This window comes from Lipotes vexillifer, unplaced genomic scaffold (genome assembly GCF_000442215.2).
Source record: "Lipotes vexillifer unplaced genomic scaffold, Lipotes_vexillifer_v1.1 scaffold12, whole genome shotgun sequence".
NCBI classification, from domain to species: Eukaryota; Metazoa; Chordata; class Mammalia; order Artiodactyla; family Lipotidae; genus Lipotes; species Lipotes vexillifer.
The window spans coordinates 2,125,653-2,149,689 of NW_006796716.1; the positions used below are offsets into that span (position 1 = coordinate 2,125,653).

Consider the following 24,037-nt stretch of genomic DNA (forward strand, 5'->3'; position numbering starts at 1 on the left):
AAAATTTATTTCTATTTATTTATTTTGGCTGCGTTGGGTCTTCGTTGCTGAGTGTGGGCTTTCTCTAGTCGCGGCGAGCAGGGGCTACTCTTCGTTTGGGTGCATGGACTTCTGATTGTGGTAGCTTCTCTTGTTGCAGAGCACGGGCTTTAGGCGCGCGGGCTTCAGTAGTTGTGGCACGCGGGCTGGGCTCAGTAGTTGTGGCGCATGGGCTTAGTTGCTCCAGGGCATGTGGGATCTTCCCAGACTAGGGCTGGAACCCGTGTCCCCTGCGTTGGCAGGCGGATTCTTAACCACTGCGCCACCAGGGCAGTCCCCTAAAATGACATTTTAAATGCCTGTTTTCTGGTCTGCGTGTTCTACTAAACTGGAAGCTCTTTGAAAGCAAAACCCCAGATTTTGTCCTCAGCACTGAGCATGGAGTTTTGCACAACACAGGCATAATATAATCACCAACTGCTGAATTAAATGAGACAGTAATGTAGAGCAGGGGTCCCCAAACACCGGGCCATGGACCAGTACTGGTCCTCTGCCTGTTAGGAACTGTGCTGCACAGCAGGAGGTGAGCAGGGCGGGCGAGTGGGTGAAGCTTCATCTGCCGCTCCCCATCGCTCGCATTACCGCCTGAACCATCAACCCCCACCCCCGCCCCCGCCCCGGAAAAATTGTCTTCTATGAAACCAGTCCCTGGTGCCAAAAAGGTTGGGGACTGCTGATGTAGTGTCAAGGATGCACTAAGTGGCACCCCAGGATATCAGGGTAAGACTTGTAGTTCAAACGGGATGTTGGAAGAGTAAGTGGTCATTAGGTGAAGGGACAGAATTCCAGGTGGGGAACAGATGTGTGCAAACGTTGGAAGGCATACTAAAGGTGTGAAATTCTCTGTAGTTTGAGCACAATGGTGTTATCTGGGGAGCTAGGGCCCCAGACAGGAGCGGCAGCAGGACAGGATGGTGCAGACCCTCAGTAACGTTAGGGTCAAGTCCATAAAACATACGTTATGGCGGCAGCCCTGTCCAGAGGATTAAGATGCTCCCCTGGGAAAGAGCCTCCCACCACACCCTGCACACAGCACGTGCCACCAGCTCGCCCGCTTACCCTGGCCTGCTTGGAAGCTCACTGGACTCGGGGACGCCCAGGGTGGGGCACGCTGGGTAGGACACCCGGGGTGGGGCACCTGAGACTGGGCGCGCAGGCGCGCTGATGCCTCGAGCCCCATGGGGAGGGCGGGTGCGCGCGCTTCCTCGCGCACGCGCGCACGGAGGGGGCGACGGCCGCGGTGACGCTGTTTGCGCTGGGCGGGCGGCGGCGCGTGAGGCGCGCGATTCCCGGTGCCTTGGGAGCAGTGCCCTGGCCCCCGCCGCTCCCGCTGCCGCCATGTCGGGCCGGTCTGTCCGGGCCGAGACCCGCAGCCGGGCCAAGGATGACATCAAGAAGGTGATGGCGGCCATCGAGAAAGTGCGGAAATGGTGAGGGGCCAGGGCCGAGGGTGCTGGAGGGGGACGCCGGCCCAGGCCCAGAGCGGCGGAGAACTGGCGGGTGGGGTGGGAGCCGACCGGCGGGCGCTTGGGGGAAGGGGGAGCGGAGAAGGCGGGAGGAGGGTGCCGCTCGCGTCGGCGTGAGGTCAGAGGGCGCGCCAGCCGCAACCAATCAGCGGGTCGCCCGGCCCGCGGGTCCGCCCACCTGCCCTAGGGCAGCCCGGCGCCCGGGGGAGCTGCGGGCGTTTGGCGGCCCTCGGTCTATGGGGCCTGGTTCGCACGCCGGTCCTCCCGCGGGCCTCGTCCCCGCTCCCGCCTGTCTCGGGAGCCTTTTGCGTTCTGACCTGTCCCGTATAATAGCTAACAATCTCTGAGAATTTCCCGTTGGCCAGACTGAGCGCTCTACGTATGAAGTCGTCTAAGTTAGGTGAGAGCTTCTCGGCAAACCTACATGCCGCGGGACCAAGTGGTTATTGGAATTAAAAGCCCTGTGTTTCGCCTAATACGGACCCACACGAGCGAGCTGGGTAGGCATTTTCTCTTGATGGCCTGGGAGCTGTTAGTAGAGAAGTCAGGATCTACCCTCCGTTTGGAAACGGCTCCTGTCGCGTTCGTTGCAGGCGCCGGTTGACCGCCTATTTTGTACCAGAAACTGATGCGTTATCACCTTCAATTTTCACAGCCAACTGTTCGCGCCAACTTCTTGAGTACTTTTCTCTAGCTGATTACTACTAATAATTTTAAAGTCCGGGTAGGTGTTAGCTCCCTCCAGGAAGCCTTCTCCAAGTTCTCCTGCCCTTCGCCCTTTATTATTTTTTTTTAAATTTATTTATTTTTGGCTGTGTTGGGTCTTCGTTGCTGCGCGGGGGCTTTTCTCTAGTTGCAGCAAGCGGGGGCTACTCTTCCTTGCGGTGCGTGGGCTTCTCATTGGGGTGCGTGGGCTTCTCATTGCGGTGGCTTCTCTTGTGGCTCACGGGCTCTAGGCGCGCCGGCTTTAGTAGTTGTGGCCCATGGGCTTAGTTGCTCGTGGCATGTGGGATCTTCCCCCACCAGGGCTTGAACCCATGTACCCTGCATTGGCAGGCGGATTCTTAACCACTGCGCCACCAGGGAAGTCCCTCCACTCCCTTTAGGGTCATTACCTTGGACTTTATTTTCGTGTTTATTTGTCCATTTCTCTACAAGATCAAGTTCCTTAACTATCAATAAGGGCTTCATATATAGTTGGACTCATAAATACTAGTTAAATAATTAATGATTGGGGCTTCCCTGGTGGCGCAGTGGTTGAGAGTCCGCCTGCTGGTGCAGGGGACACGGGTTCGCGCCCCGGTCCGGGAAGATCCCACATGCCGCGGAGCGGCTGGGCCCGTGAGCCATGGCCGCTGAGCCTGCGCATCCAGAGCCTGTGCGCAGCGGGAGAGGCCACAACAGTGAGAGGCCCGCGTACCGCAAAAAAAAAAAAAAAAAAAAATTAATGATTTTTCCCCTCCAAATCTCATCCTTCTAGGTTTTTTTGGGAAACCTAAAAATGGGCATACCTTTCTCTTTGGGCCATCTCCGTCCTCCACCTGCAGCCTAGGGCAGATGAGCATATTCTCTCACCCAGAACTCTTGTACCAACTTCCCTATGATCTGCCTGCTTCAGGACTGGCTCATTCCGCAGTCCATTCATCACACTGTATTTTTCTCAAGGGTGAATCTTCTAGCACTCCTCTGCTTAGGAAATAATGCTTCATTGATCTCTTCTTGCTCTTAGGATAAAGACCAAAGATGATCCTTCTTGCCCCACCAGACTGGTTCAAACTGCCCTCTTTCCCAGGATGCTGGCCATCTTTCAGTTGGGGCCACACTTCTGTTTCTGCTACCTGGTGTCCTTCCTCTACCCTCTCCTTCCCCTTGCCTAGTTAACTCCTAGTTCTGCTCTCCAGTTGCTTCCTCAAGTACACCTTTCAAGATCCCCAGTCTAAATCAGGTCCCCTGCTGGAACTTTCCACAATTGTATTAGGTCGAACCATAAGATATCGCCTGTGTTTGCCTTTTTAACCAGCAGAAGCGGGAGTTTGATATGGTTAAACCTAGTGATTAGGTTTCTAACTGTGAGATGAGTTGTGTGATGTCTTTTTCCAGTTGGAATTTCGGGTCTGTGAGGGTCAGGACTGTGCATCTTGTTCCCTGTGTGCCCAAGACTTAGCATAGGGTCTTGAATATTAAATATTTTTGAGTAAATGAGGAATAAATGAGTGGCTTGTCCAGGAATTAATTCCAGTTTCCTAAGTCTTTAGTTCATTCTTCTTTCTGTTACATCATAGTCTCTACATTTCTGTGATGTTACCATTTGCTGAATAGCATCATCAATAGCAGCAGTAACAGCAGTTACTTTTTTTGCTTTTTTGTCCTCAAATTGGGATGCGAAACTTGCAGAAGTCATACTCCAGACTCCCCAACTCTGGCCGTTCATAATCTACACCCTTATTCAACAATGTCACTTGCCTTTCCCTCCCCAGGTATGTGCGGGGTGGGGAGAACAACTACTCATTTTTTAAGGCTCATCTCAAAAGTAACCTCTTGTAAAATGAAACCTTAAAGCAGTCTTTCCATGGCGGCTTGGCCTTCACCTCTTCCAGAAGCCAGTGTGAGGCTCAGGTCTGTTAGTTGGAAGCATCCTGTCCTGCTCCTGTGATTATTTTTAAATAGCATCGTGTTTCAATCCAGAGTTCCACAGGAGTCATAGGAGTTCTGCCTTCCGTGGGATATCCTGGTCTTACTCTTTCAGCCTTCCTTGCCACCTTCACGTGTTACAATGATTTCTTGACTTATCTTTTCATTGCTATGAGTTCCCAAGAGAGGGACCCTATCTTATATATCCTTTATCTCCTATTGGGCCTTGTATATTAGGACTTTATAAATATCAGTGGAATTGAATTAATTTTGGGGAAATAAAGAAGTTTATGCCAGATAGATACCTGAGTTTGAAAATGTGCTGATACTCTGTACTGCTGCAGGCTGTGAGGAACAAAAGGTTTTGGTACACTGTACCTGAGCAAAGGTGGCAAGTAGAGGGTTCAGAGCCAAAGGCATTTGATAGCAAAGTGTTTCTGGAAGGGATGATTTTGTCCTGAAAGGTAAGGTATGATTTGATGGAGAGGAAGTTTAGAAAGCACTTAAGATTGAAGGAATGATCTGCTGAGAAGTGGGAAAGCACAGTTATGATCAGAAAATCTATTTTATTGTTTATCAGTTCTAAGAAGTGTCTTTGTTTTAGGGAGAAAAAGTGGGTGACTGTGGGTGACACGTCCCTTAGGATATTTAAGTGGGTTCCCGTGACAGACAACAAGGAGGTAAGTGTGGAAGAAAATCGAAACAACAAAAAGGTAACGTCTTCTTTCTTTCTTTGATTGCCTCTTAATTATAATGGAATGTATCTTCCCAGAATTGAGTTGAAAATACTTCAAGGCATCCTGTCATTGGTCCACGCAAAGCCTCTTATTTTATTATTTCCCCCCCTTTATTCCCTTTCCTTAACCCATTCCTCTTTTCCAGGGCTTGACAAACTACAGCCCAGGCCTGCTCCTTGTGATTCAATATAGTTTATTTGAACACACCTATGCCTGTTTGTTTCCTTATTTGTGGCTGCTTTTGAGTTGTAATGGCAGAGCTGAGTAATTGCCATAACACCTAATGGCCTGCAAAGCCCAAGATATTATCTGGCCCTGTAGGAAAAAGTTTGTGCACTCCTGCTGCCCACTGTAGTTTATTACATCATGTGTTTAATATGTATATACGCCTTTCTAATTCCTCTTCCATGGGTTTATTTGGACACCTGTATATTCTTTTTTTTAAAATTTTTGTCTGCATTGGGTCTTCGTTGCTACGCACGGGCTTTCTCTAGTTGTGGTGAGTGGGGGCTACTCTTCGTTGCGGTGCGCGGGCTTCTCACTGCGGTGACTTCTCCTGTTGTGGAGCATGGGCTCTAGGTGTGCAGGCTTCAGTAGTTGTGGTGTGCGGGCTCTAGGGTGAGTGGGCTTTAGTAGCTGTGGTGCGCGGGTTCAACAGCCGTGGCTCGTGGGCTCCAGAGCGCAGGCCCAGTAGTTGTGGCACACAGGCCCATTTGCTCCGTGGCATGTGGGATCTTCCCAGACCAGGGATGGAACCCGTGTCGCCTGTGTTGGCAGGCGTATTCTTAACTACTGCGCCACCAGGGAAGTTCTGGACACCTGTATATTCTTGAAAAATACATAGCGTTTCATATTTGTATTTTAAAAAAATTTCCATCTATATATAGCATTGTGCTATAAAACTCTATTCTCTTTTTGTTTTTGAGGACTCTGCATGTTTCTGTAATTATAAGTAAAATTATTATCATTACTCTTGCATTGTATTCTCTTACGTGCAGTGACCACATTTATCTATACATTCCCTGAGTGATAAACACCCAGATTTCTCCAACTCTTTTTTTCCTGATTGTTTTGAAAAGATCTGAAATATAAAATGTACAGAAAAGTATCTAAAACATATGTAGTATATAGTGAAAAAATATAAAGCTAATACCCTTGTAAAAACCACCTAGGTCAAAAAATAGACATTGCCAGCTCCCCCAGAAGGCTCTGTAACTCTTCCCAGCATCCCCCTCCCTCCCCTCTAGAGGAGATCACTCTCCTACTTCTGCTTTTACGATCACTTCTTTAGTCATTTGTAAACATTTTTTACTTTATATAAGCAGCATCATGAAGTATCTATTTTTGTATGTCTTGCTTTTTTTGCCTAGTGTTATGTTTGTAAAATCATCCATGTTGTATTTGGAGCTGTTTGTTCATTTTCATTGCTGTATGGAGGTTTTTTTGTTTTTGTTTTTAAATTTAATTTAATTTTTATTTTTGGCTACATCGGGTCTTAGTTGCGGCACGCGGGATGTTCGTTGAGGCATGCAGGACCTTTCGTTGCGGCGTGCGGGCTTCTCTCTAGTTGTGGCCCGTGGATTTTCTCTTCTCTTGTTGTGGCTCACGTGCTCTAGTTGAGGTGCGTGAGCTCAGCAGTTGTGGCATGCGGGCTTAATTGCCCCGTGGTATGTGGGATCTTAGTTCCCTGACCAGGGATCGAACCCATGTCCCCTGCATTGTAAGGCGGATTCTTTGCCACTGGACCACCAGGGAAGTCCCTGTATGGAGTTTTATTATAGGACTGTACCATAATTTATCTTTCTGATTCTCCTGTAGATGAATATTTGGGTTGTTCCCCGTTTGGGATAATAGGAACAATGTTCCTGTGACATTCTTATTCAGTATATGGGTCAACACGTGCATGGGTTTTCCTAGGATATATTCCTAGGAGTAGAATAGCTAAGTCTTAGGATATGTGTATTTTGACCTACACTAGCGAATACCAAACTAGTTTCCAAAGTGATTGTACCAGTATATATTCTTAACAGCAATATGAGTTCTCACTGCTCCAAATCCTCATCAACAGTTGGTATAGTTAGACTTAATGTATTAAGATATCTCATTGTGGTTTTAATTCGGTGATTAATGATGTAATTACTAATGAGATGGAGAACCTTTTCAGCATCCTTTTGGATTTCCTCTTGTAAGAAGTTCCTATTTAAGTCTGTTTGGCTGTGGTCTTTTTCTTAGGACTTGTAGGGATTCTCTGTGTTGTGGACACATACTCTTTATTGATTAAATACTATCTGTACCTTTTTCCATTCCATGGCTTGTCTTTACACTCTGTTTATGCAGGCTTGAGTAACTGAAGTTTTTTGTTTTTGTTTTTTAATTTGATTTTTGGCTGCCTTGGGTCTTCATTGCTGTGAGCAGGGGCTACTCTTTGTTGTGGTGCGCGGGCTTCTCCTTGTGGTGGCTTCCCTTGTTGCAGAGCGCGGGCTGTAGGCGCATGGGCTCAGTATTTGTGGCTCGCAGGCTCTAGAGCGCAGGCCCAGTAGTTGTGGTGCATGGGCTTAGTTGCTCCGCCGCATGTGGGATCTGCCTTGACCAGGGATCGAACCTGTGCCCCCTGCAATGGCAGGCGGATTCTTAACCACTGTGCCACCAGGGAAGTCCTGAGTAACAGAAGTTTTAAATTTTAATGTAGACAAAATAATCTTTTACTTTATAATTAGTGCTTTTAAACTTTTTTTTTTTTTTTTTTGCTGTACGTGGAGCACAGGCTCCGGATGCGCAGGCTCAGCGGCCATGGCTCACGGGCCCAGCCGCTCTGCGGCCTGTGGGATCTTCCCAGACTGGGGCACGAACCCGTGTCCCCGGCATCGGCAGGCGGACGCTCAACCACTGCGCCACCAGGGAAACCCTATAATTAGTGCTTTTAAATGTCTTAAATCTGTTCCTTCTTTGAGGTCACAAAGGTATTCTTGCATATAATCTTCTACAGTCTTGTTACCCTGTTCCCATTTATAACACACCTGGAGTTGATTTTCGTGTATTTTGAAGTAGGGGCCCAATTTCATTTTTTTCCATGTGGGTATGCATTTGTCCCACCACTTGAAAAGACTGTTTTCCTCCTGCTCTGTAAAACCAACTTTGTCATATTTCAAGTGTCCGAATATGGGTCTGTTTGTGTGTGTTGCCTCCAGCTGTTTTTGGTAGCACAGATGACTCTGGTGGACATCCCTTAAACCATTGTCCTTGAGGACTTGTGGGAGGTTTTCTCTGGATTAGATGCCCAGGAGTGAGATTTCTCTGTTACTGGCTGTACATACATGATTGTTTTTACTAGATGCTGGCTGTCAGATCTCTCTCCCGAATAGCTGCACCCGGATAGTTAGTACACTTCCCCAGTTGTGCTGCAGGGCTCCTGTTTCCCACATCTACAGCAACATCTGGTATTATCTAACTCCTAATTCCTAAATCCTGCCAATCTGATAGACGGTAAAGTGGTATCTCTTTGTTTATTTTGCATTTCTCTGAACACTAGGGAGGTTGACAATTTTATCTCTTCAGATTTACTTTTTATTCGTTTAGATTTCCGCATTTCTGATTTCTTTTTTTTTTGCCCTGAGGCTTGCGGGATCTTAGTTCCCCAACCAGAGATTTAACCCAGACCCTCGGCAGTGAAAGCACAGAGTCCTAACCATTGGACTGCCAGGAAATTCCCCTCTGATTTCTTATTCTTGTATTGGGTTTCCTCTTTACTTTTCTGATTTGCATGGCTTCTTTGACTGATATTCTAGATATCCTAGAAGATACCGTGTCTTCTTTTGATTTGTATTTCCCTGGTATGTCTTGTAATTCTGTTTTTCCCCGTTTTACATTTTTCTGCTTATTGGGCATATTGGGATTAGGTTTAGCTGTGGGTGACAGAAAACTCAGAGTAGTAATGGTTTAAAAAAGTTTTATTTTATTCTTAGAGGAACAGAAATATGCAGTCTAGGACTGGTGTGGCACTTCCACTCTGAGAGTCCCCAGGGACCCAGGTTTCTTGCAACCTTTCTGTTCCTTTTTTTTTTAATTAATTAATTTATTTGTTTGTTTGTTTGTGGCTGTGTTGTGTCTTTGTTGCTGCACACAGGCTTTCTCTAGTTGTGGTAAGCAGGGGCTACTCTTCGTTTTGGTGCACAGGCTTCCCATTATGCTGTCTTCTCTTGTTGCGGAGCACGGGCTCTAGGCGTGCGGGCCTCAGTAGTTGTGGCGCACGGGCTTAGCTGCTCCGTGGCATGTGGGGTCTTCCCAGACCAGGGCTTGAACCCGTGTCCCCTGCATTAGCAGGCAGATTCTTAACCACTGCGCCACCCGGGAAGCCCCTGTTCCTTTTTTTTTTTTAATAAATTTATTTATTTATTTTTGGCTGCGTTAGGTCTTCATTGCTGTGCGTGGGCTTTCTCTAGTTGTGGAGAGAGGGGGCTACTCTTCGTTGTGGTGTCGGGCTTCTCACTGCGGTGGCTTCTCTTGTTGCAGAGCATGGGCTCTAGGCCCACGGGCTTCAGTAGTTGCGGCGCTTGGGGTTAGTTGCTTCGCGGCATGTGGGATTTTCCCAGACCAGGGCTTGAACCTGTGTCCCCTGCATTGGCAGGTAGATTCTTAACCACTGCGTCACCAGGGAAGTCCTACCTTTTTTTTTTTTTTTAATAATTTATATTTAAGAGAGTAATGGTTCTATTCATTTTCCTTTATTTCTATTGTGGTAAAATACAGATATCATAAAATTTACCATCTTAACCGTTTTTTAAGTGTACTGTTCAGTAGTGTCAAATGCATTCACTTTGTTGTGTAATCCATCTCCAGAACTCTTCATCGTGCAGAGGTAAACTCTATACGCATTAAACAGTTGCCCATTTTCCTCTGCTTCATGTTTGACCTTGTATCCAAATTTGAGCTCCAGCCATCATTCAACACATTCAAGTTCAAGGCAGCAAGAGAGTGGAAGGATGGGCAAATGGTATTTTCATGAATTTAAGGAGTTTCCTAGAAGTCTCCTCAGGACATGTATACTAACTATGTGTGTTCAAAGTAGCCGTGGCACATTTAGGGTCCGGAAAGGCCATGAAATTGTCACCATCTAAACACTCTACTTATATGGACAAGGATTTCTGCCATGATACACTTTGTTTTTTCTCTTCACCTCATGATGACTAGACAAATTTTCTTCTGATTTGAAAGTTCCACATTTTATTTTTAATTTTTTTATTGGCTGTCTCTAACCTAATAAGACTTATACTTACTATTTTTCTGTATCAGCATATAAAGCTTATCAAAATCTGTGTTTCCCCTCTGAGCCTGAACACATTTTTTCTTTTTTTTTTTTTGCGGTACGCAGGCCTCTCACTGCTGTGGCCTCTCCCGTTGCGGAGCACAGGCTCCGGACACGCAGGCTCAGCGGCCATGGCTCATGGGCCCAGCTGCTCTGTGGCATGTGGGATCTTCCCGGACCAGGGCACGAACCCATGTCCCCTGCATCAGCAGGTGGACTCTCAACCACTGTGCCACCAGGGAAGCCCCTGAACACATTTTTAACCACCCCTGGTCTCTACCCCCACTTTCGTTCCTGCCCTCTCCTTAGTTTTCAGTGGAATTTCAGGTCAGATATTCTGTTCAGATATTTCTGTTTTTACAGACATTTGTTGTTTTAGTCATTGCTTAATTAGACAAAGTAAACATTACTAATTATTTACTAACCCTTTGTACCTATTTATTATTGCTTTCTCTTAGATTCATTTCTTTTCTTGCTGGAATACACCCTTCAAGAGTTTTGCCAAAGAGGGCTTGTGTGGAGAAAACTTTCTGCAAATATCTTTGATTTACTTTCATGTTTAATTGATCATTTTACCTGTATATGAAATTCTAGGTTAAAAATTATTTTCTGGGCAGGGGACACGGGTTCGTGCCCCGGTCCAGGAAGATCCTACATGCCGCGGAGCGGCTAGGCCCGTGAGCCATGGCTGCTGAGCCTGTGCGTCCGGAGCCTGTGCTCCACAACGGGAGAGGCCACAGCAGTGACAGGCCCGCATACTGCAAAAAAAAAAAAAAAAAATTTATTTTCTTTCAACATTTTGAAACTATTACTCAATTGTTGTGCTTCTGGTTTTCTGTTGAGAAATCTGATGTCAGTCTAATTCTTGATTTCTTTGTAGGTGATTTTTTTATATTCCTGGAAACTTTTAGAATTTCTTCTGTTTGACCTGGAACTTCTGTAAGAATATCCTATAATGTGGACATTTAGCTTCATTTATTAACTTCTGGTTTGTTTCATCTCTTTATTTTGTCCTCATATATTCTGACTTCTCAACCCAGTTTTGTTTTTTTTTTTTTTAATCTATGTATTTATTTATGGCTGTGTTGGCTCTTCGTTTCTGTGCCAGGGCTTTCTCTTGTTGTGGCTAGTGGGGAGCCACTCCTCATTGCAGTGCGTGCGCCTCTCACTATCGCGGCCTCTCGTTGCGGAGCACAGGCTCCAGATGCGCAGGCTCAGTAATTGTGGCTCTCGGGGCTAGTTGCTCCGCGGCATGTGGGATCTTCCCAGACCAGGGCTTGAACCCGTGTCCCCTGCATTGGCAGGCAGAGATTCTCAACCCCTGTGCCACCAGGGAAGCCCCTCAACCCAGTTTTTGCTCATTAATCTTTTCTTCAGCTCTATTTCTGCTAATAAACTCGTTCACTTAATTGTTTTTTCTTTTTTTCCAAGCTGCGCAGCTGGCTTGTGGGATCTTAATTCCCTTCCCAGGGATCAAACCTGGGCCTCAGGCAGTGGAAGCGCAGAGTCCTAACCACTGGATTGCCAGGGAATTCCCTCATTCACTTAATTTTTGTTTTGAACGAGTTTATTATTCATACCAAATTTCCTTTGTTGTTGGTTGTTCAAAACAACTTTCCAGTGTCATCCTTATCTTTCTGAGGAGATTTGCTATGTTTTATTTCAATTCTTCTGTCCCACTAGTCTGCTTCTTCTGGTATAGCTTGTTCTGTTTATTGTCTTTCATGGTGCTTGCTTTCCTCCCGTGTCTGGTTATTTTTTCTGTGCACTCATCTTTTATTCCTTTTGACTCTGAGCTGCATTGGCTAGAAATGTGTAACCGTGTAACCAAGGCTTTGTGTTCCCTCCTCTAAATGGATTTAGGGGATGGGATTAGCCTCAGGGTTCAGCCTTTCCCTTTCCCCCTCTCTCATCTTCCCCTGCCTCCCAGGGAACTCCCTAGTACCAGTCTTCCATGTGCTGCCTTTATCTGGGAGCAGCCGTCTTTGTCCAGCCCAAGGAGCTGGTGGGTGAAAGTTAGGGGGGCTCTGAAGTCACCCTTTGTTTTTCATCTAACCCTGGCTCTGGTGATGCCAATACCCATAAGGGCCAAAGGTCAGGCCACTAGATCTCTTGGGTAGTGTGTACATGTGGGGGAAGGACACTGCCAGCAACCCCCTCCCATTTCTCACATATAAGACCCTGGCCCTTTCCTGTTTCAAGTTCTCCTGCCCAGGACTCAGTTCCTTTTGTCTCTCCGAAGGGCTTCTTACCGTGTTTGTGTTGGTTTCTGAGCTGGGCCCTGAGGTCCATCGGTTTATCTACCTTCCAGTGGTCCATGATAGTATGCCATCTTCTAAGGTACTAGCATAGACCAGTTAGGTTAGGAAAAATAGAAAATGACCAAATTGGTAAAGAAAAAAATGTGAAGGATATAAGGGAGTGGGGCACTGCTGATGGGAGAGTAAATTGGGACAAACTTTCTACAGGTGAAGTTGATCATATATGTATACTTAAAAGCTTAATTAACCAGATGGTGGGAATCCTTTCACAGTGTATATGTATATCAAATTAACCCAGGGTACGCTTTAACTATCTTACAATTTTATTTGTCAGTTATACCTCAGTAAAGCTGAGGGGGAAGAAGCTTTCAGAATATTTATGCCTTTGATCTAGAAGTTTTATCTCTAGAAATTTATCCTCAGGACATAATCATGATGTGTACAAGGTACATCTATAGTGTTGAGCATCACAATATTATTGTTCGTGGTATTTAAAAATTGCAAGCAAAATGAAGATCTTATTGTAGAGAATTCCTTAAGTTATTGTGCACCTGTATATTGTAAAGCTTTGTAACCATTATAAAAGATGGTATAGAAGATTATTCAATGGCATAGAAAAAAAAATTTTTTGGGGGGGGGAAGTTGCCTATTTTATTATTAAACTGTTTCTTATTTTCCTGCAAGGCTGTTGCTTCACTGTATAAAAATAGCACAAGCAAACACAGTATATTGCAAAATTAAGATAGTAATGTTCTTAATTGGACACTATACAACTAACAAACTTTTTTCCACTGCCATTTATTTCCAGTGGCAAGTTCATTGAGTTTTTTGACCTAAATCCAGGGATGGCTGTAAGCAAGTTACTATATATATATATATATATATATATATAAGTTTAAGATAACAATGTTATCCTTGAATTACATAATTTTTTTAAAAAAATAAATTTATTTATTTTATTATTTATTTATTTAGGCTGTGTTGGGTCTTTTGTTGCTGTGCACGGGCTTTCTCTAGTTGCGGTGAGCAGGGGCTACTCTTTGTTGCAGTGCACGGGCCTCTCACCGCGATGGCCTCTCTTGTTGCGGAGCACGGGCTCTAGGCACATGGACTTCAGTAGCTGTGGCACACGGGCTCCAGAGCACAGGCTCAGCAGTTGTGGTGCATGGGCCCAGCCACTCTGCAGCATGTGGGATCCTCCCAGACCAGGGCTCAAACCCGCGTCCCCTGCATTGGCAGGTGGACTCCCAACCACTGCGCCACCAGGGAAGCCCTACATAATTTTTATAACTAGTTTTACCACAGATAATTTCAGGAATTCTGAGTATTATAACTGGAGACTAGCCTAAAAATCATAGGGTGTTGTGAAAAAGATGCAGAGTGTTTATCAGAAATCATGAGGAACTTAAGGGGTATTTTCTTCAGGCAACATTGTTGAAAGTCGTTTCTTTTGCTAAAAGTTGCCTTTTTTTTTTTTTTTTTTTTTTGGCGGTCCCCCAGCCTCTCACTGTTGTGGCCTCTCCCGTTGCGGAGCACAGGCTCCAGACGCGCAGGCTCAGCGGCCATGGCTCACGGGCCCAGCCGCTCCGCGGCATGTGGGATCTTCCCGGACCAGGGCATGAACCCGTGTCCCCTGCATCGGCAGGCGGACTCTCAACCACTGCGCCACCAGGGAAGCCCTAAAAGCTGCTTTTTAAAAATCTATCCACCACTAATTTAAGACAGCTATGCTAGATTAAGTTGTTTCAAACTAGTTTATTTAGGGGTTCCATTTTCACTCCTCAATCGATTTTATGTATTTCTCATATGCTTCCTCACTCATTAGAAGCTAGTTCTGAAGGCTTACTGAATGTCATCTTGACCAGCCAACCATCTTCATAACAAGATTTGTTGACAAGTCCTGGATTTTCTGCTAGAGCTTCATTCTTTTCTGTTACGTCTCCTGATAGAGGAGAATGGAGTTCACTCGCAGCTTTCACACTTTCCAAAGCACCAAATTCTTCGTTTGTTCAATTTTGTCCCAACTTTAGGCAGACTACAGTAAACAACATCTCCCAAAGCTTCCTGTGCAAAATTGCTGATTCCCACTGTTCCAACATCATTTTCTGTTGTTACCCATTCATGTTTGTCTGTGAATTTACAACCCGAGAGCAGAGCGGGTCCGGTGTGCAGCACCCGGTTGGCGCCCGCCCGCAGTCCCCAGGGCCGCAGTGGGCAGGGCGTGTTGGGCACAGAGGTGGCGCGCAGGCTGCAGACCACGGCCCGCACGCTCCGCACCACTCGCAGCGCCATGTTCGCAGAGAAAAATGTTTTTAATATGGTGAATGGGGGAGGGGGAGCAAGTTATAATGCTGAATCATGAGCCATTTTCATACAGATGTATGTTGTATAGGTTGTCTCTGGTTGCACAGGTGATTTTCATTTCTTTTTCTGTATTTTCAGAATTTCTTATAGTGAGTGCATATTTTATGTGAGCACAGAATCATTAAAATAAAGATAAATGAGAGATCAGAAAAAAATAATGATGAAGCCAAATGTTGGCATGGGTGCCGTGACGCTCGTACTCCAAATATATTGCCAACCTCCTTGTAGAGAGTAGTGAGTGAGCCACAGTATGTTTTAAGAAAAATATGTTTAGTTTATACTTTTTGATCTAGAAGGAATTTTTTTTGTGAATTTAGTCACATAATCCAGGAAAAAGTGAAAGTTGAGCATTGTGGGTTTATCCCTACTAGCAATAAAAACAATCTTAAATCAGGTAAAGCTAAATGTCCACTAGTTGAGTAGTGATTAAGTGATTATGATATCTGGAATATTGTGCAGCTAGTAAAAATCATGTTTATGTAGCCTCTGCAGTAAAATGGTAAAGTGTAATTACATTAAAATTATGTCTGTCTATGAAAAAATGAAGGGAAGGACTGCATGTATGTGTACAGTTGATTTATTGCCGAGCTAGTATTGAGAGTATTAAGAAACACTAAGTTGTATTACTAGTACAATGCACGTACAATAAATAGGCAAGTATAAAAAGTATGAATTAGTAAACTTGAGATTATTCAGATTTGAACTTTTGGCTGTTGGGATGCTCTCATTTGCAAATGCTTGGATTGATGATTTCCTGTCCTGTGGATTATTTCCTTGTTTGTTGCAAGCTAGTGCTTACCTTCCCACTGTGGTTCCCCCACATGTGTAACCTGCATCCTGCTTGAAGGCAAAGGTGGACATGGGAGATCATTTTGAGTGGATGTGGTGGATTGGTGAGGAATAGAGCTAGCAGGGGCCCCTTGTCCTGTCACTGCTTGCATTACATATAAAGTGACTCCTTCCTTTGTCCAGTCAGAGGTCCTTTCTTCTTTCACTTTTTTTTCCTTCCCTGCTGTGCTACTAAAACAGGGATCTTTCTCAAATGGGTATTTTGTGTTTCTCACCCATGCATGTAGGGAAGGACTGGATAGAGCATTCTCATCAGGGCAGAAAGCAGAAGAGTCCTACAGGGAGCTCTAGTGGAAGACATGTATCTGCCTCTCACTTGCGATTCATGATATTAGCACTGGAAGGGTCCATTTTACTGACAGAGACACTGAGGCCTGGGGACACCTTGTCCAGGATCCTGTTATTCCTCGCGTCCTGGATTCTGAAACCGCTGTTGTTTCTCCTGTTCCTAATCCAGACCTCTCTGGTGTCTTAGCACCTTCTCTCTCTCTGTGAGTCTTCTGCTTGGCTCTGTCATATTCCTCTTTTTTTCCTTTTCTAGAAAGAAAAGTCAAAATCGAACAGTTCAGCAGCCCGGGAACCTAATGGCTTTCCCTCTGATGCCTCAGCCAATTCCTCTCTCCTTCTTGAATTCCAGGGTGAGTTGCATCCATATGTCTTCCTTGCAGGAAAATGAAAATTTAGATGACCCATTAATAATCAGAAGAATAGTCTGTGTGTCATTTCAGTGCCTACTGTTTTGCTGGTATCTTCCTGGGCACTTTATGGAAGGCTTTTCATTTAAACCTCACAATAACCCTGCAAGAGAGACCACAGTCTCCTCACTTTCCAGTTACGGAAACTGAGGCTCAGAGAGGTGAGGTTACATAGCTAAAGTCACATCACTTGTAGGTGGCAGACCCCATAGTGGGTCCCGATTTTCTGGATCAGAAGCTCTTTTCTTTAGACTGTGTATTTGATGAGAGTGCCTCAGAGGAGACCCCCCCATGCCGGGGCATCTACCCATCCACCCTTAGCCCAAGCTCTGCCTCCTAAACCAGTCTTCGGTAGACGTCCTGCCTGAGTCAGCACTACACTCATAACATTACCTTTAATACCTGTGTGGCAGCTACTGTTTATGAAGCACTTTCACTTCAGTTTCTCATTTTTATCTTTACATTAGCCTGTGATATAAACCAGGCAATTACCGTCATCCCTATTTCAGAAAACTGATACTTGGAGAAGAAAAGTATTTGCCGAAGCAGAAGAGTGACAGAGCTTTATTCCTTTTGTGATAAAATGCTACTTGCATTTTAGTATAGAAGGTGGTGGTCATTGTAGGATAAAGACTAGAAAGGGCTTACAATTTTCTCTTTGGAACTAGACTGGGAGCGACCAGGTATCCCCTCCTCACTTCTCCCCCAACCCCTGCAAGGTCAGTGTGGTACAGGAAGAGAATACAAGGCAAATGTTCTCTAGCTGTGTGAGATGTTCCATCATAAAGCTCTGGGAGACAATGGGAGGCTCCATTTCCTCAGTCTGGGCACTATCTCATCCTTTTCGTTCACTGAACATATAATGAACTCCTACTATGTGCCAGGTACTGTGTACTGCACTGGAGATTCAAGGACCAGGAAGCCACAGAGCCTGCCTGCGCAGAGTGTAATGGAGGGAGACTGGTGTGTAATATAGTAAATGCAGGTGTGCACAGGAAACAGCAGGAGCATAAAAGAGAGGGTGGTCATTTCCACCCAAGGGAGCCTGGGACACGAGGCTCTGTGGAGGAGGTGATGCCTGAGCTGAATGTTGGCATGTCTAGGGGCTTCGCAGGAAGACCGGAAAGAGCATGTCATAGCAGACACTGGTACTTGAAGCTGCTCTTAGGTTAGAGTCCAGTTTGGCAGGAGCCAGGGTGCATGGGGAAGAACAGCAGGCGGTGAGCCTGGAGATCAGAAGGGAGTTTGTAGGTTGGGATGGGGCCATCTCGTGGGCAGTGGGGAACCGACAAGGGTTTAGAAAGATCGCTCTGGCAGTGGTATGAGGTCCAGTGGGGGTGCCTGAGACTGCGGGAAGGGCAGTTGGGTAGCTGTGGCTGGAGGCCAGGCGAGAGGGCATGAGGGCTGAGCTGAGGCCACGGGAGAGGAAGGAATGGGCACGGGCCGAGTCAGGGCAGTGGGTGGGGCAGATTTGGTGGAGGTCAGGGAAAGGAAGGCCCTGCTGACTCTGTATTTTTAACTTAGGTGGTGACTTTAAGCCTTCAGACAGCGCTTCCCAGGTGGGATCCCACGGTCCTTGAGGCGGTGAGATGGAGCCTAGGCAGGTGCAAGGGCCCGAGCTGACCACCTCCAGACACTATCACCCTCCTTCAGACAGCCGAGAATAGCAGACAGACTCTCATTTTCTACACCTCTTGTATTGTGAGAAAGGTTGAGAGGCACAGATGTGTTCCTCCTTTCACTGGACAGTGGGAAAATACCAGGTCCCAGCTATAACTGGTGGATAATAAAGAAGGGATTAATAAGCATATCTTGACCTTCCTGAAATGTAAATGTTGCATAAACTTAAAGATTCTGGCTGCATCTTGTGGTGCTTAGAATATGTGTCATAAAATAGAACATGCTTAAATTAATCAATTTAGACTCTTGTTGGTAATTTGCAGTGCACAGAAGCCCTGAGAATGTCTGCCTTTGATTCAGGGGCTGTTTACAGCCGTGATCATTGTGTGCCTGGCTGTGTCCATGCTGTCTGCAGAGATACCAGGCCCTTGGCTCTGTACTGAATTACTCTCAAAAGTGACCACCCTCAGCTGTTGCCTTTGTCATGTTTGGTTTTCAGATGAAAACAGCAACCAGAGTTCCGTGTCTGATGTCTATCAGCTCAAGGTGGACAGCAGCACCAACTCGAGCCCCAGCCCCCAGCAGAGCGAGTCCCTGAGCCCAGCGCACACCTCCGACTTCCGCACAGATGACTCCCAGCCCCCCACGCTGGGCCAGGAGATCCTTGAGGGTGAGTCTGTTGGCCCCGATGAGTGCCTTGGAGGGGCCTTTGCTCTTGCTCTTGCTGTTTCTCTTCTTCAGAGTCACAGGTTAGAGAAGTTGCCCCAGAGCTGGCAGCTTCGAGCCGTTTGTCAATTGTTTGAGGCTATTTTGGGAATGGTTTTATTTTCCCCTTTCACAGAATGAAGAAAGAAAACAGCAACACAACTGAGCGCCAGGCTCTCTGTAAGGAAGGCACTTTCCGTATCTGATGCCTGGTATGATTCTCTCAAAAACCCCAGAAATAGCAGCTGTTATCTCCATTTTACAGAGGAGGAAGTAGTCTTAGAAAAGCTCAGGTGCTTGGCCTGAGCACACAGCTAGGAACTTGTGGAGCTGTGTGTCGCATTTCATGCCTTCTAACTTCAGAGCTCGTGCTCTTTGCACTAGATGCTGCGAATTTCTTCTTATAATGTATATTGATTCTGCGGCCTGTGTTGCCCCTTCACCAAGACGTCTCCATATAGCTCGCAGGAGCACTCCCCCAGCTTGGGGCAGAGATCCCACAGGAGTCTCCTGCCTCAGGAGGCCCTGCAGCTACGCCGACCTTGCTTTTGCAGAGCCCTCCCTGCCCGCCTCAGAAGTTGCTGATGAACCTCCCACCCTCACGAAGGAGGAACCAGTTCCATTAGAGACACAGGTAAGGAGGTGCTTTGGGTTTCCCAGCTTCTAAGAAAAAAGTAAGGGCTCTGTTAATGTGCACTGGCTCTATAGCACGGGCTGTGCTGTAGTTGGGAAGGCAGCACGGACGCTGGGCTCCAGGTTATAAGGTAGGGGAGGAGGTTTGGTTATCTCGAGGGTGGACTTCTGGGTTGTAATTAGGGTGGAAGGGGAGGTCTGGCTCAGAGGGATGGCCCTGTGATTCCATGCTCTGGCTGCTTCTAGATTGCTGAGGAAGAGGAAGACTCAGGTGCGCCTCCCCTGAAACGCTTCTGTGTGGACCAGCCCGCAGTGCCGCAGACAGCGTCAGAAAGCTAGCACCACCCTGGCACCCTTCGCCTCCTGGCCCCAGGCCTCTCTTGCATTCTGGTTCTGGCTGTGCTGTGCTGCTGGGCTAAGGGCAAGCACTGGGCTCCAGAGCCTGCACATAGGAGCCTTCTGGGCTGGAAGGCTGACATAGGACTGGGGGTCGTAACGTCATCTTCCCATCCCTGGCACCTGTGTCTGCTTGATCCTGAGAAGAGGAGCACTCCTGTCCTTTTTGCACCCCAAGTAGGCTGGAGCATCGGCCGCTCCAGGGTTCATCTGTCACCTCCAGGTAGCAGTCTCTGCTCCGGAACCTCTGGACTGTGCTGCTGGTGCTTCTACAAGAGGAAAGAGATGTGGAAGGCATCCTCTAGAGAAGAGAGTGACTAGGGCTTACTTGAATTGAATGGAGACTGTAGATTCATGGACTTTCGCATAGGGCTAGGAGCCCTGTAGGCTGCTGTTGGAGAATGCCTGAGTAGACTCCGGAGGCAAGGGAAGGACTTTGCTCCATGAGAGGGTGGAAAAGTCCATATAGATTTCTTGCTATCCTGGCATTTCTGCCCATTCCTGAGGTTATCCTGCCTCTCATGGGCTCTCTGGCTGCTGACAGTCCTTTGTCCCCCACTGTAACCATCCCCTTCCCCCAACACACGCGCGCGCACACACACACACGCACGCGCAGCTTTTGTCGTTTCCACCTGGACATTTCATTCCAGCATCCCCTGCCTCCCGCCACGGTCCCCAGCACTCCTGCCGCAAACTCTGCCCCAGCGAGAATTTGAGGTTCTGACAACAGCACCCATTCCCACAGTACTCCTTAAGCTCAGACTTTCTAGAAAGTTCCCTTTTCTTTGAAATCTGCATGTTTAATTGAACCTCGTGATTTTATTTTTTGTTTCAAAAAAGTTTAAGAAAATGGAAATGGGCAACAGTGAGTGAAGACATATTTTAGCACCGAATAGAATATTTTTAAAATTAAACTATTTGAAATATGTCTCGTTGGTAGCTGAGTGCTTCATTCTTGAAGGTTGTGGAGGGCAGGGGCTGGGGGGCGTGGTGGCTGAGTGCTAGCGAAGTCACTGTGGGCTGGGCCCTGCCAGGTGTCTTCACTCCCACAGAGTGTCTTTCTGATGAAAATGATTTGGAGACTCCATTTGAAGTTGTCATGTACTTGGAATTATACTTCTGTCCCTGCCTACACCAAATGAAAACCTGTGTACACTGTACAGCTCCAGGCCCTTAGGAGGCTGACTTTTGTTCTTTAACTTCTGTTTTATTATGGTAAAATATACAGCCATAAAACGTACCATTTTTAACCATTTTAAAGTGCACAGTTCAGTGGCACTAAGTGTATTCACAGCATTGCGCAGTCATCACCACTGTCTAGCTCCAAACATTTTCATCACTTCAAACAGAAACCCATACCCTTTAAGCCCTTTAAGCCCTCACTCCCCATTTGCCCCTCCCCCGAAGGCCCTGGCTATCACAAGTCTGCTTTTTGTCCATGGGTTCCTTTTTGCTCCCGATTCCAAAGGAAAACAGTAGAGTCATGGTGGAAAAGAATTCTACATTCTATATCTCCAAGAATTTCATTTCCTGACTTCCCTGGTGGCACAGTGGTTAGGACGCCACGCTCCCAATGCAAGGCCCGGGTTCGGTCCTTGGTCAGGGAACTAGATCCCACATGCCGCAGCTAAGAGTTCACATGCCACATACTAAGGAGCCCACGTGCCACACTTAAGGAGTTGGAGCAACCAAATTAAATAAATATTTTTTAAAAATTTCATTTCCGTATTCCCTAAAGCGATTCCTCTCATTTCTCTTAGGGGCTCCAGGTGTCATGGATGAAACTAGAATCCCAGTTAATTCTGTTGCCTTTTTTTTTTTGTCATCTCTAGTTGGTTTCTTCGTCATCTTTAGTTGTTTTTTTCTTAAAAATTTAACAGGTACTAAAAAACTTTAATGTCACAGATACTAGAATCATATGTGGTACATGAAGTATGTCTTAATTTGTTTAAACAAAGGAAGCTATTGAAAGTATAATGACCAAGAGACCATAAAAAGTGACCAGGCAGATTTTGGAGAAGAATCAAGTAGGGCTTCCCTGGTGGTGCAGTGGTTGAGAGTCCGTCTGCCGATGCAGGGGACACGGGTTCATGCCCCGGTCTGGGAGGATCCCACATGCCGCGGAGCGGCTGGGCCCGTGGGCCACGGCCGCTGAGCCTGCGCGTCCGGAGCCTGTGCTCCGCAGCGGGAGAGGCCACGGCAGTGAGAGGCCCGCGTACCGCAAAAAAAAATTGGACTTACTAGACAAAGGCTTTAAATGAGCTTTAAAATATGGTCGAAGAAGTATATGAAATCATGACTAAAGAACTAAAGGAAAGTATGAAAACAATGACTTACCAAATAGAGAACATTAATAAGGAGATAGAAATTAAAAAAAAAAAAAAAAGAATCAAGTAGAGGATCCTTTTAGTGGGGAATAGTATTTAGAAACCTAGATAAACCTAGTTTTGCTGAAGAGGAAGGAGTCTGAGGGAAGAAACAGAAACACAGGACAGATTGTGGAGGGCCTTGAAGGTCACATCAAGAGAGTTCGGTTTTACTCTGTTGGCTTTAGGGAGCCAACCATTAGAAGCCAAGAACAGGGGAGTGACATAGCAAGATGCCATAGAGAGGAAAGAGAGGGAGGCAGGGGGACAAGTTGGAAGGACCCTGCCAACCTTATCCAGATATGTTTGCACTTACCAAGAGGAGACACAGTTCTGTGAGTTTGAGGATAGAACAGCGATAGGTACATGGAAAACAAAGTAAAATACATGAGGCACACCAGGCGAAACAAAAGAAAGGAAATGCAATCAGTTCACCATGTGGATCATTTGCGAATAATTCATAAGTTATACACTGATTATTGATTGAACTATTGCAACATAATTATATATGCTTGTATACGTGTACGGTGTTTCTGGGGGATATAAGAGGGCTAAGTTCTCATCTTCCACTGACGAAAGTCAACAGCTAATATTAAAACTGAAAAACTAAAGAAAACAGCAATATATATGTTATTTAGAAATAGGGAGGTAAATACCAGAGGAAACAGCTTAATGTATTGAAAATGGGTGCCTGGGGGAAGCAGGAAGTGGATGGGGGAGAGCACTGCAGGGCTGCTTTTTGTAGAACTATTTGTTTTCTTAACTCCATCTATATGTTTCCTTTTTGGAACCATGTCCATTTTACCATGAAAAACTACATAATTTTAATGTAGTTTAAAACATTTTTAAAGAAGAAAGTCATTACAGTAGTAGTTTTGGCCAGAAATAATTGAAGTAGGATGCAGTGGGGATGGCAGGAAGGGGATGGTTCACGATTTTAGGCAGGCAGAATTGCTGTCATCTGATTGACCCTATGGCTGTGGAGCTCAAGAGAGGTCAAGGCTGAGCCTGTGAGGTTGTGAGGAAGGTGGGGCCATTAATAGAAATAAAAAACACCCGCACAGAGCAGGTGATGGAGGGAACAGAGATCACAGACTGCAGATATGGGATGTTTTGAGGTTTAGGAACAAACAGGACAGGCCGGAAAATACCAGCCAGAAACAAACTGTAGGGAATTCCCTGGCGGTCCAGCGGTTAGGACTCCACGCTTCCACTGCAGGGGGCACGGGTTAGATCCCTGGTCAGGGAACTAAGATCCCCGCTAGCCACATGGTGCAGTCAAAAAAAAAAAAAAAATGACAAGCTGAAACTGTCTAATCAAGGGTTTCAGTCTGCATCAGTGAAAGAGGGGTGTTAAAAAATCTTGTGTCAATTAGCTCCATTGTTTGTAAATTGGAGCCATAGAAAGAAATGGAGGACAACCACCAAGCAATAGTCACATTAAAGTTTATTATTTTTTTCTATTTTAAAACGAAAATATAATCTCTATAGAAAAACATGGAAAAATATACAAAAAGATAACGAAGAAAATAAAACCAACCATAACTCCATCTCTCCAAGGTAAACACTATTCTTTGTTTGGAGAGACACTCCTCAGCTCCTTTTCTTGGGACTCCAGCTAATAGGCTGTATTCACAAAGCCCCACTTCTAGCTTCCACTTCGGTCTGCAGGATTTCCTACTGTGTTCTGGATGGCTCTCCAGGGTACCTCCGGTTCTTATGGCTGAAACTGAGCCCATCACTGAGTCTCCCATTTTAGATCTCTGCTTTATCACCACCAGGGCTGGATTCCAGTCCATAGCAGCCCCAAGCACTGAAATGACTACGGTGACCATTCTCATGTGCAATTAGATACATTTTTTTAAATATCAAAAGTTTCCAAAATTTGTTTTTTGGATGTTTTTGGAGCTCTTATTCTGTGTGTAGTCTGCCATTAGATATCTAGTTCTGCAAGTGTCCATCCCATTAGCCAC

At 46.0% G+C, this 24,037-nt stretch overlaps 1 protein-coding gene and 1 pseudogene across 2 annotated transcripts; one reads left to right on the top strand and one right to left on the bottom strand.

Moving 5' to 3' along the window:
- Nucleotides 1-1,230: 1,230 nt before the first annotated feature.
- BCL7B (BAF chromatin remodeling complex subunit BCL7B) lies at nt 1,231-20,628 on the top strand. Of its 2 annotated transcripts, XM_007468784.1 has the most exons (6): nt 1,231-1,469; nt 4,741-4,816; nt 16,191-16,287; nt 18,464-18,634; nt 19,224-19,303; nt 19,549-20,628. In XM_007468784.1, the coding sequence occupies exons 1-6, from the start codon at nt 1,378-1,380 to the stop codon at nt 19,639-19,641; spliced, it is 609 nt and encodes a 202-aa protein (XP_007468846.1). In that variant the 5' UTR covers nt 1,231-1,377; the 3' UTR covers nt 19,642-20,628. The 2 variants fall into 2 exon arrangements, with proteins under 2 accessions (XP_007468846.1, XP_007468847.1); XM_007468785.1 differs by lacking the exon at nt 18,464-18,634.
- On the bottom strand, nt 14,211-14,728 carry LOC103079651 (glycine cleavage system H protein, mitochondrial pseudogene; annotated as a pseudogene).
- Nucleotides 20,629-24,037: the final 3,409 nt, after the last annotated feature.

Coding starts and splice junctions, on each gene's coding strand:
- BCL7B (XM_007468784.1), top strand. CDS start 1,378: ATGTCGGGCCGGTCTGTCCGGGCCGAGACCCGCAGCCGGGCCAAGGAT. Junction 1,470..4,740: donor ATCGAGAAAGTGCGGAAATG/GTGAGGGGCCAG, acceptor TCTTTGTTTTAG/GGAGAAAAAGTGGGTGACTG. Junction 18,635..19,223: donor GGGCCAGGAGATCCTTGAGG/GTGAGTCTGTTG, acceptor TTGCTTTTGCAG/AGCCCTCCCTGCCCGCCTCA.